Source organism: Ictalurus punctatus, chromosome 10, assembly GCF_001660625.3.
Source record: "Ictalurus punctatus breed USDA103 chromosome 10, Coco_2.0, whole genome shotgun sequence".
NCBI lineage: Eukaryota > Metazoa > Chordata > Actinopteri > Siluriformes > Ictaluridae > Ictalurus > Ictalurus punctatus.
In genome coordinates this window covers 2,614,826-2,628,060 of record NC_030425.2, presented here as the reverse complement: position 1 = coordinate 2,628,060, position 13,235 = coordinate 2,614,826, and the positions used below count along the sequence as shown (strand labels likewise).

Below are 13,235 nucleotides of genomic sequence, written 5' to 3'. Positions count from 1 at the left end.
AAGGTAGGGGCTAGTACTACATTAACATGACTAAACACTACCAAAGCAAAGCGAAAAATCATTCACACAGACACAAATAATAGCATTTGCACCCACTGTACCATTTTGGCACTGTTGCCTAAGCATTAAAAGTCACAGCATTACATGGAAATAAAAATTTGATGGCAATTCCTTTCAGGAAATAGTGACATTTAGAAATGTTCCATCATGAAAAAAAAAAAGCATCATAAATTGCTGTTGTTAATAGATGCATTGACAGTTGGTACTTTTAACGCACCTACTAATTAGTTAGCAAACAGCTAAATGATATTATCCATTAGCCTTTTATAAATCATAAAATAGCGTAACTACCTTATCAGGGGAAGCTAAGGAGGGAAATATTCAGAAGCAAATGATTGGTCTAATCATGGAAGCCCTGTACAATTCTTTCTTTCTCTTTCTACTTTTGGCCTCCACTTTTATATGCAGGAATTATAAATTGAAAGCAAGCAGGAACTATCATTTTTTCCAAAAAGGCTGGTGGCTGCTGCACTGTTAGAAAAACTGTTAAAAACAACAGTTTGAAACTCTTAGAAACTTCAGACAATGCAAAGCAACATAACTGGACCGACCATTAGTGACTTCTAAATAACCAGAGGAAATGAGAGTTAGATATAATGCATGTTTCCCAAACCTTCCAAACCTCCCAGGGGCCTCAGTGCAAATGCACACTGCAGTTCCGCCCCTGAGTGGAGAACTGCTTCCCAACATTTTTCTGCTGATACATGCCAACATTCATGTATAAAAAAAAAATGCAATTATTGGCCATTAAATTGTAATTGACTGTTATCAGCATGTTTGCTGACTACTTAATCTGTTATGTTAGTAAATATTAGGACATGGAAGAAAGAAATAAGGGCATGCCCTAAAGAAGACTCCCCAAAAGTGTACTTCCACAATCAAATATCTGAGGAGTTATGAGTGGTTTTAGACGTCAAGCACTCCTAAGTGAATGCTACAACAAGAGTACTGAAAATTGGATAATACATTCACAAGCTCATAGCCCATTTAAGCTCACAGCCCATATTCTACAAACTTTGTTCTAATGTTGCTTTGAACTTGGCATGTACCACAAATTAAAAAAAAAAAAAAAAAAAAAAAGCACTGCAGTCAGGTCCGAGTAAATATGACTGTTTAGTCATAGCACTACCAAGAGACCAAAGATTTGGTTGAGACCAAAGGCTGGTGTCTTTAATAAAAATGTTTCCTCTATGATAAAACTCCTTCACTGGATAGCTATAAACGTTTTCTCCCTTTGTTTTATGTTACTTTTATACATAGAGATATGTTCACATTACATTATAATGGATTTATTTATAGAAAACTACAGTCATGATACTGTGGAGTATGAGTATAAATTGTAAGGCTTTAGACTGGATGTAGCTCACTAATACAGCCAATATAAACCTGCAGGATCCAGTTAGTTCAGGTTAGTTAACCTTGAAATCAGCTATCTGAAATCACCTAATTTGTTAAAATTAGTTAAAGTAGTTTAACTGAAGTGCTTCAATAGAAGAGCCGCTCGCTACTGTTTAATACATGATGAGTGAAAAAGCATTTGTGAAAAAGCACAAATGAAAAAGATGAGTGAAAAAGCATTTGGTGAGTACTGACTTGGTTTATATTTTAATCACATAAGTTTTCTTTTCCACCCCAGCAATTTTCAAAAGAAAGTTATGCCTGTCATGTCATGGCAGGCTAGTGACTGCATTTCCCAGAATGCACCACAAACTACAAACATGGCCAACGACTACAACTCCCAAAGCTACACACAGACACTCACCTTCTCCTGAGGACTAATCAGACTCACCTGTCCATATCACGCTGACAAGCACACCACACTATAAAAGAGACCACTCATTCACTATGTCTTTGCTAAGTATTATGCTCAGTTACTTGTTTCTGTCGTGTACCAAGCCTTTCATTAGTGCTGTTATTCTGGTTTTGATTGTTTGCCTCTGACCTTGATTTCTGTCTAACCTGCTCTACCCTGTTTACCTGATCGCCTGACTGCTGCCTGTCTTTGTTTATGGCTTTTGCCTTGCCCTCTGGATATTATGTTCTTAATAAAACCCTTAACTGCACTTGCATCTGTCCTAAGACTCTGTTCATGACACCGCCTGGGTGGTCTTGTTATTATCCTTTTAGTGAAACAAGGACCTCAGTGTTTTTGCTGTTGATATGTCCTATAAATTTTGGTGTGGTTCATGTTACACTGTCACATATTATGTCTTGCTCACAGATACAGTCACAGTATTCTAAATCAGCTCAGCAATAAAAATGCATTATTTTATTTTAAAACGCTGCCAAAAAAAATCATGTAATGAAGTTTATGCACACCGCACACCGACTAACAAAAACATAGTGCTTAATGCATCAGCCCTATCTGATGCACAGGGCTGACATGCTATAAAGGACCATGCAGGAGGCCATGGATTTGCCTGAGAAGGCACCTGTGACAGAGGGGGAGAAGTAGACCCTGTGGATGGGTTCAAGGTTCTTAGGTTTCGGGCGCACACCTGTTAGGCCGTGACACAGGCCTGGACATCTTTGTCCATAGCGGGCCACCAGAACTGACGATGTAAGTTCTGTAATTCAGACGCCACTAGGGGTAAATGTATGGCGGACGAGGAGGCTAAGTGGGCTGCCAAAAAGGTCTCACCCTCTCCTCACATCCATGACGCCACTGTGTTTTAATTTTTCTCGCATGCATACCTCCCTGTGATATTGATATTGTGTTTTTGCAGACCTCTGGTACACAGGCTGACGTTTCCTTTTGGTACACAGAGGGGTGTATACCCAGGCTGGATGGCATTATTCGCTGCCCTTCCACGCTGTTCTTCCTTTCCTTGTGCACCATTTTCACAGTATTTCTCATGTCACAGAAAAGGAGGTTATCAAAAGTATTACTGACCAATTTTGTATCCCAAATGTAAAAACCATGAAACATTTCCTTAAACATGATGCCCTACTTCCGCCTGACACCCTTTCAGAGCCTGCAGATTGACACATGGCATCAGTACAAAACTTGAGAGGGTATTCATAAGTTTACTTTACACTCTTCTCCCTTTGTTAACTCTCCCGCCACTGCACGAAACCAGTTTCAACCAGTTATGGGCTGATAAAGTTTCTTACCATTTGCGCAGATTCCTATGACTTCCGAATACCCAATGGGGGAAATAAGTGTTGAACGTGTCAACATTTTTTTCAGTAAATATATTTCCAATGAGGTTATTCACATGAAATTTTCACCAGACATCAGTATTAAGTCAAGAAATCCAGAAATATAAAGAATTCACAACATTAAAATCCATAAATAAAGTTATGTGTAATAAAGTGGAATGACACAGGGAAAAGTATTGAACACGCTAACTGAAATTTATTTAATACTTAGTGGACAAGCCTTTGTTTGTAATGACCGCTTCAAAACACTTCCTGTGTAAAGAAATTTTCTTTCTTTAAAGCCACTTGAATGTTTCCTTTGCTGTATGCTTTGGATCGTTGTCCTGCTGGAAGGTCCACCCATGTCTCATCTTCATCATCCTGGTGGATGGCAGCAGATTACATGAAGTCTGACAGTACCATGTGATGAAAAACAGCCCACACCATGATGCTTCACCTCCACACTTCACTGTTGGTGTAGTGTTTTTAGAGTGATGTGCAGTGACACTTCTTCTCCAAACATGGTGTGTAGTATGACAGACAAAAAGTTCAATGTTGCTCTCGTCTGACCAGACTACACTCTCTCAGTATTTCACAGGCTTGTCCAAATGAGTTGTAGTAAACTTTAAACGAGCTTCGACATGCCTTTTCTTTAGTAATGGAGTCTTGCGGGTGAGCCTGAGCAGTGGAGTGCACTGCCTGTTGTTTTCTCTGTGACGATGGCACCTGCTGCCTCCAAGTGTTTCTGGAGCTCTTTCCGAGTGCTCCTTGGCTCTTGAGCTACTCTTCTGACTATTCTTCTGACTCCCTGGTCAGAAATCTTGCGAGGAGCTCCTGTGCGTGGCCGGTTGATGACGGAGTGATGTTGCTTCCACTTGCGGATAATGACCCAAATGGTGCTTACTGGAAGATTCAGAAATTCTGAAATACGTCTGTATCTGATTCCATTAATATGTTTTGCAACAATAAGGTTGTGAAGGTCTTGGGAGAGCTCTTTGCTTTTACCCATCATGAGATGTTTCTTGTGTGACACTTTGATAACGAAAAGCCTTTTTATAGACCATCGATTTACTAACCCAGCTGATATTAATTTGCACAGATAGGGGGTATAATTACTTACAGATTTCAGCTGGTTCCTTGCCTTACCTTGCCTTGGAGAACTGCTTTTTCTTAGCATGTTCAATACTTTTTTCCCCGTGTCATTCCACTTTATTACACATAACTTTATTTATGGACTTTAATACTGAGTTAATTCTGATGTCTGGTGAAAATTTCATGTGAATAACCTCATTGGAAATATATTTACTGAAAAAAATGTTGACGCGTTCAATACACTGATATGCTTCCTGTTTTATGCAAATATGCCTTTCCATCTAGCCAATCAATAGTTAACCCATTGTCTCTGTTGTCTGTCAACATGATGCATTTACACTGATTTTCTTTGACAAGAGAGATCTTGCCATCTGAATTTGTGTGTCTGTGTCATTTGGGAAACTCTCCCAAGCGCTTGATACAGGAAGTGTGTAGCGGAGCGAGGGCACCTTCTCTCGTACTCTTCCATAAGACTACATTTTGCTTTCTTTTTTCTTAAAAATCACAACCAGAAGGCCACATTTCTAACAGCAGGTGACCAAATTGGGGAGAAAATGGGGACATTTTTTTTTTTAAAGAAAATAAAAAAGAGAAAATTTTATTACAAAAAAACTAACTGCACTAACAAGAATAAAGTGTCATGTTGTTACTCATTATCCAACATGCTCTCAACATCAAAGGTGTTATGGGACAGAAAAGCATTAACAGGGAAAACTCATGTTTACTAAACAATGAATGTGTCTTAATATCACTTTCCTTCTTTTCAGAATTGATCCCAAGTTTCATCACCGTGCAAATGCAAGTATACAGATGTCCACTCATAATGTGTGATAACATTTTATAGCTGTATTTTCATTTGGATAACATGTTGAACAATTGGTTTATGAATTAATCTATATAAACATATGATACAAATCCTCATGAATTAAATAATCAAAAGAACAAAAAAACATTTATTCAGAAAATGCATCCTAGGTTTGACATGGAATCTGCTCTTCTTTAAAGAACATTTTAAAAAGTTACTGCATGGCAACAAAATGTTTTAAGTACAGACTTATCTAAACGTTCTACGATGATAGTTACAGGAGATTTTATCTAGTGTAATTTTTATTCTTGGTCTAATTTCAATTGTTTAAAACCTGCTAAAACTAAAGGAATAACTGTAAAAGCGACTCTTCCAAATCTCTGAATGCAATTACTTATAAATAATTTCTTGCAAAGAAACGAAACATCAGCAACACCTACACATGGTATACACATCGCACTGCACACACGATAGCATCTTTGGCCACTCCTCATGTAAAAGGACACGGATGCAAACTCCATCCAAATCCATCATGGTATGCAGTCTCTCTGTTTCATTCTGCATCTTCTGAGTCATACTTGAAATCCTGCATAATTTCACTCAAAGACTCCTTGTTTTTTATGATACTGCAAAATAAAGAGTGAGAAAGCAACAGTGAGGTATACAGTAGGGCTGGACGATATGACCTAAAATCAAAATCTCGATTAATTGAACATTTTATTATGTGATTATTATGATTATGATTAATCAACGATTATTTTGCTTTTGGGTTTTGTTTTTTTTGCCCTCATAGTTTACTGTAAATATGCTCAACTATTAAAGGTGGGATTTTTTTTCCCTAATCTAATTTTTTTCTAAGCATGAATTTCTTGTCTTATTTTAAAAATAATTGAAGGAAACACAAACTATTAAACTACTATAAACTATATAACACAAACTATTAAACTATATAAACTATCGTCCTACTTAACCAGAGATCAGATGTGCAGACTTCAGTGAAGTAGCTACTTTTTTCTGACATGTTTTCTGCAGTTTGGGGAAAATATGGCAGCAGTGGCACAGTGTATGTTCTGTGGAGAGCTTTACCGAGGTGTTTAAACCCACTGCGCTCCACTGTCGCTATGGGAGCCATATCTTTTGCGATGTAGTAACAAATGGCGTCAGTTATATCTTTCCACCTTCTTGAATCCTTTTCATATTGTGTAGCGTTTTTAAATGCTTGTGTTATCGACACCTGCTTTGTGGAGGCACTTGTTGCTCTGTGCTTGTCGGTCTCTCTTTTTTGAGCCATACACTGTTTATATTCGGTAACGTGATTGTGCTGCGAGTGTTGAAACAGATTGGTGGTATTGTCTTTGGTCGCTGAAACGGTTTTTCTGCAATGTTTACATTTAATGTAATTTTGTTCAATGTCTTCTTTACTGAAGCCAAAATGCGTCTAAATGAGGGACACAGCGTTTTTATTTGGTACAAGCTGCTCCTGTTGCACGGTTGACTCGGTGTTCGAGTCTGCCTCCATGTTGCTTCCGTGCCGCTGACTGGATGGGGCGGAGTCATGTGACTACACACGCGATAGTATGTTCTTAAAGGGAAAGTAGTAACCGGAATTTTAAAAAACTACGAAATAACCGACAAGGGGAAATTACGTCGGTTCGAGGTCCTGAATTTCGGTTTCGATTACTTTTCGATTAATTGTACAGCCCTAGTATACAGTGAGGGACAACAAATATTTAGTCACTTCTGTTTTTGTAATTTAATATAATTCCAGTGCATACAGTATATCCACTTAAAGTTCACACGTCTTTTGACTCTGTATGAAATTGATAGGGAAAAAAGTATGCAGACATGATCTGTACAATTGACCTGTCAGTACAGTTGGTTTGAGAACATGCAGGTGGAAAGTTCATGGAACCAACAGTCCTAGAGCACTATGAAGATTTCACAACACACTCTCAGAATAATGAAACGGAAGGAAAGAAAGAAGTCAGCAGTCACTTGTAAAGACTTGCAGGACGACCTGAAAGCAGCAACTGTTTATTGCTTAGTTTTATACAGGGAAAAAAAATCAGCAATGAACTGCACTGAAATCATCACTGTTCCTATAGAGAAAATCACACCTCTTCTAGAACAATATACTTTATATCAGGAATATCAGAAAATGAAAGCTAAAATTTTGATCTATTGTCTCATATTCATCTCCAGTCTACTCACTCGAATCCCACGAGGAATCCTTATAACCCTGGGGACTTGAAGACAATTTGTCAAGATAAACAGGCCAAAATTAGACCACAATGCTACAAAAAAGCTTACTTCTTACTGTAGATGTCTCAAAGCTGAAATCGCCAACAACAGCTTTGCAAAAAATTACTAATTTTGGTCATTTGTGGTGTCTGAATACTTTTCCCCTATCAATTCTTTTTTTAAACGTATATTTGTTTATGTTCACAAATAAATACTTTATTGTTCATATTTACAAGTACAAAGTGAAAAGACACTGTGTATACATTTGGAGTGGATTGTAACAATGGTATGGTAAAGATGGCTGGAGAGAGATATATATATATATATATATATGGAATAATGAGAATAAAATGATTGCCACTCTTACTCCTGTTTGATCTCCTGAACCTTCTCCTGATAGCTCTGATCTTCTGGATGATCTTGTGCACTCTGCTTGGCTAGCTGTAATTTTGCTGTCTGCAAGAAAGATTATGAATAGTTAAAATTCCTACCACACTGTTCTGTATGGATTTACTAAGCTACCAAATGCAAGGGCATTCTTTAAGAAAGAAAATGTCCTTCACTCACACAGCTCTAACAAACGTGAGCAAAATGCACAATGACTTAGCTCACACACCAAAATGAGGCTACCATCGCAAAAAGATTTGTAACATCTTACGTGTAACATTGTGTGGGACAAAAAAACAGTGTAAACTTACATCAGGAAATCTTTTTAACCATCACGCATTCACAACTCTGTGTGCCTTTGAGCATCGGTGGCTTGAAAAATATTGAGTAATTTAAAAAGATCACTGCATGTCCTTTACACATGTGGAGAAGCGCAGATTTAGAGATATATTGTAATTGATTGATGTGCAGCTCATAAATATATTATTCTTTTTATTTTTGCTACAGTATGGTTACTATAGGTCTACCTTGAATTCTATGAATTAAAAGAAAAGGTAAATTAATATTGACGTGCTCTGCATCAAACACAGTTCATACTTAGGAACATGAAAATTAGTGTGTGCTTCCTTTCCGTCTTAGTGCTTATGAGTCTTATGAGTGTGAGAGACTGTGAAGCAGTGTTTTGTAATAATTACAAAACACAATTACAATTGCATCACAAGTTACACCTATAATTTCTTACAATCTTGCAAACGGAGCATGCATGACAACATGCTAACTGTTGGTGTAGAAATAATAACATGTAATAACTATGTAATAATAATAAACATGTAATAATAAGAAGTAATAACATGTAAGGAAAAATAGTAGAAAATAACTTCTGGTTTAATTGTTTAATCTATATTGCAGAACAAATATCTCCATCATGAGTGGATGAATCCTGCTACCAACCCCACCAACCCAGACAGACAAGGAGAAGCGATGAACTAGTGTACATGCTCTATGTAATGAAGTCACAGCTGTAGTGTGGATCTTGATGTTGTGTCGGCTCTCCCCTACTCTGTGTTATAAGTTCCAAAGAGGTCATGTCATGTTAGTTTGTAATGTAACACCACCATGCCAGCTACCGTAGCTATTTTCATGACAGGAAACAGATTAAAATGTAGAAAAATATGACGACTTTACAAACTTAAAGTCCTAGAGGAGTTGAAACCATCACAGTCCATTAAAATATGCCTCAGATGTTGGAATGTGGCATAAGGGGCATAAAGGAAGATCCATGTCATTTTTAAATATTAATTACAAAATAAATGCTTGCTATTAAAAAAATAATCACTGAAATATTACTTGAGAAACAAACAATTTATGTTAAATACATACCAACTCTAGTTTCTGTTTCTCTTTGATTTGCAGCTTCTCGATATGTTCGGAGAGATCTGATCGGTTGAAGTCTTGATGAAGGCGCTCTTTAATCTCCAGCACCTCTTTTGAGATGCCACAGAACGCTTTGGTCATCTCATGAACCAGCTGTCTGTAATGCTCGAAGTCATAATCTGGCCCTGTCCTCAGGTACGCCTCATGACCTCTGAGATAAACATAAGGAAACCACATTAATTAACTAACACACACACACAGAGGTTTCCCAAAGTAGGGGTCGAGATCCCATGTGGGGTCGCTTGATATACAAATAGGGAGAAACTCACAATCTCCTCTTCTGTTTCAGTCAATTATTTTACAAATTAATATTAATTATAGAGCTCGACCGATTGATCAGTTTTGTCGATTAATCTGCACTAATAACTGATTACTGAAACTATTGGTCATCAGCAAAAATCCACACGGATAGTTTTTCCCAGGTGTATCCCTTGCGGGAGCGGCTCAGAAGTGTCCGTTGTCAATGTACAGTATGAGAGCGGCCTCTAGGTCAATTTTTTTTAATAGCACTGATGTCTAGTGGTGTTTGTTTTTGATACGTGAGTCGACACTGTGCACGGAGCGGGATACTTCAGACCACGGATTTAATACATCGACAACGAAAAGGAGTTTCCAGGAATGTTACTTTTTGGTTCAGTTTGGGATGTATATATTTTATTGACTTCAATATTTATTAATAGTTTATATACACAGTGCCCTCAATTAATATTGGCACCCTTGGTAAATATGAGCAAAGAAGGTTGTGAAAAACTGTCTTTATTGTTTAACCTTTTTAACTTTTGTTTTAAAAATTCACAAAAATACTCTACTCTGATGGATATCAAACAATTGCAAACACAACAAGTTTATCCAAAAAAAAAAAAATGTGTTAAATATAGGTATGCAACAATTATTGGCACCCCTTTGAATTTATATGAGAAAAATATTTTTCACCTGGGTGACTAGGAACAGCAAACAGGAAGTTGTTCAACCATGACTTCTTACTTCACACGGGTATAAATATGAGGTAACACATAGACCAAATTCCCTTAGTCATTCATAACAATGGTAAGAGCAAGGAATATAGCTGTGATGTGCAGCAAAAGGTTGTTGAGCTTCACAAAATGGGAAATGGCTATAAGAGAAAAGCACAAGCATTGAAAATGCCCATTTCCACCATCAGGGCAATATGTGAAGGTGAAATTAGAGTCAGGTGATTGTCATCCCATTGATTAAAATCAGGTGAGTAAGCTCCCTATTTTATTTAAAGAACAGGAATCTAATCAAAAATCTAACAAAATCTTGGCATAAACAAAGGACATTTCTGAGGATCTCAGAAAAAAAAGAGCTGTTGATGCTCATCAGGCTGGAAAAGGTTACAAAACCATCTCAAGAGATTGGACTCCACCAATCCACAGTCAGACAGACTGTATACAAATGCAGGAAATTCAAGTCCATTCTTATCCTCCCCAGGAGTGGTCGGCCAACAAAGATCACTCCAAGAGCAAGATGTGTAATAGTCCCTGAGATCACAAAGGAACCCAGGGTAACTTCTAAGTAACTAAAGGCCTTTCTCACATTGGCTAATATTAATATTCATGAGTCCACCATCAGGAGAACACTGAACAACAATGGTGTGCATGGCAGGATTCCAAAGAGAAAGCCACTGCTCTCCAAAAACAACATTGCTGCCTGTCTGAAGTTTGCTAAAGATCACGTGGACAAACCAGAAGACTAATAAAAAAATGTTTTGTGGAGGAATAAGACCAAAATAGAGCTTTTTGGTTTAAATGAGAAGCGTTATGTTTGGAGAAAGGAAAACACTGCATTCCAGCATAAGAACCTTATTCCATCTGTGAAACATGGTGCTGGTAGTATCAGGGTTTGGACCTGTTTTGCTGCATCTGGGCCAGAACGACTCACCATCATTGGTGGAACAATGAATTCTGAATTATACCAACGAATACTAAAGGAAAATGTGAGGACATCTGTTCATGAACGGAATCTCAATAGAAAGTGGGCCATGCAGCAAGACAATGATCCTAAACGCACAAATCTTTTTACCAAAGAACGGTTAAAGAATAAAGATAATGTTTTGGAATGGCCGAGTCAAAGTCCTGACTTTAATCCAATAGAAATGTTGTGGACGGACCTGAAGGAAGCAGTTCATGTGAGGAAACCCACCAACATCCCAGAGTTGAAGCTGTTCTGTACTGAGGAACGGGATAAAACTCCTCCGAGCCGATGTGCAGGACTGATCAACAGTCACCCCAAACGTTTATCTACAGTTATTACTGCACAAGGAGCTCACACCACATACTGACAGCAAAGGTGCACATACGTTTACCCCTCACAGATATGTAATATTGGATCATTTTCCTCAATAAATAAATGACCAACTATAATATTTTGCCTCATTTGTTTAGTCTTTATTTACTTTTAGGACTGATGTCTTTGGTCAGTTTCTTACTCACACTCACACACTCACTCACTCACACACACACACACACACACACTCTCTCTCTCTCTCTCTCTTTCTCACACACACACACACACACACACACACACACACACACACACACTCACACACACACACAATGTCATCACAATTTAAAGGCCACCGACTTACTCTTCAAAAAGTGTGTATGCCTCCATGCGCTCAGTCTGAAGTGCGTAAAAACGTCGGACCAAACATTTTAAATCTGAGGGGGACTTTAAAAAACAGTCAAATTATGAAATAATGAATAAGGTTTAAGTTAAAAATAAATAAATCATCATCATCATAAACTACCCTACTGGTCTACATTACAAGCTAATAATCATGATAATAAATAGCCCATTAACGCACCATGGCTGGACCAGCGCTGTTCATCAATTCTTTCACCAGCCAGCGAATTAATTTATTTTACTTCCGGGGAATTTCAGCAGGATATTGTCAAAATAAAAGTCAACCCTCGACAACGCTTTATTCACAACATCTGGCAACTCGAAACCTCCTACTAACTCATCCGTCTAAAACCTAAAGTCTTCTAAAGTCTTCTAAAGTCTTCTAAAGTCGTCTAAATCTTCTAAAGTCTTCTGTCGCTGTCTACAAAAACTGAAATGAAAGAGTTTTGTGATTAGTGCTTAATAATTTTTTTTTAAGTGTTAATTTTTATTTATTTATTTATTGTATTGTATTGTATTGTATTTAGACAATCGTATGCTTCCAACTATGTTTTTTATATGCTGTAGCTTTAACACCCTTAACACCGTTCACTGGAATTAAAACGGACCCAAACCCTGAAAACAGCCCCAGACCATTATCCCTCCTCCACCAAACTTTATTGTCAGCACTTTGCACTCTGGTAGGTATTGTTCCCTTGGTATCAGCCAAGCCTAGATTCATCCATCAGATTGCCAGATAGTGAAGTGTGATTCCAGACAACATGTTCCACTGCTCCAGCGTCCAGTGGCAGTGTGCGTTACACCACTTTACACCAGTCCATGCTTGGCGTTACACATAGTGATCTTAGACATGTGTGCAGCTGCTAGGTCATGGAAACCCATTTCATGAAGCTCTTCTTGTGCTGGTTTCGCTTCCAGAGGCAGTTTGGAACTCTGTATTGAGTGATACAAAAGAGGAAAGATGATTGTTACATGCTACACACTTCAGTGACCCCGTTCTGTACGTTTACCTGTTCCTCTGCTTCATGACTGAGCAAAAACAGTTGCTCCTTGACATATCACAACAAAAGCACTTTCAGTTTAACAGGCCATCCATACAGGATTTCACAGAGTTCTTTTTTGATTGTTGCAGCCAAACATGCGTGATATTGCTTTTGGCCTTTTTCAAATTTTGCGATACAGTTTTTGGTATTTTTCAGTGCTTTTTGTTGGAACATGACACTAATTGTCGAAATTGCAATCGCACAAAATAGTTCTGCACAGTCATTCGTAGTGATGTTTGTTGGTAAATGAGACCTTTTAGCTGTACTCATGTTCGACACATGTGAATCGAAGAGGGCTTTGGCTGAATGTGCGTTGCGATAGCGTCACATGGCATGTCTTGGCCCAAATCTGTGGAAAATCTGCAGTCATTCTGAAAAATTGCAAG

At 37.9% G+C, this 13,235-nt stretch overlaps 1 protein-coding gene across 1 annotated transcript; it reads right to left on the bottom strand.

Annotated features, from left to right (window-relative positions):
* Nucleotides 1-5,218: 5,218 nt before the first annotated feature.
* rex1bd (required for excision 1-B domain containing) lies at nucleotides 5,219-12,086 on the bottom strand. The gene is made up of 5 exons (XM_017477806.3): nucleotides 11,988-12,086; nucleotides 11,769-11,851; nucleotides 9,107-9,311; nucleotides 7,707-7,795; nucleotides 5,219-5,724 (listed from the first exon to the last, which is right to left on the bottom strand). The coding sequence occupies exons 1-5, from the start codon at nucleotides 12,009-12,011 to the stop codon at nucleotides 5,652-5,654; spliced, it is 474 nt and encodes a 157-aa protein (XP_017333295.1). The 5' UTR covers nucleotides 12,012-12,086; the 3' UTR covers nucleotides 5,219-5,651.
* Nucleotides 12,087-13,235: the final 1,149 nt, after the last annotated feature.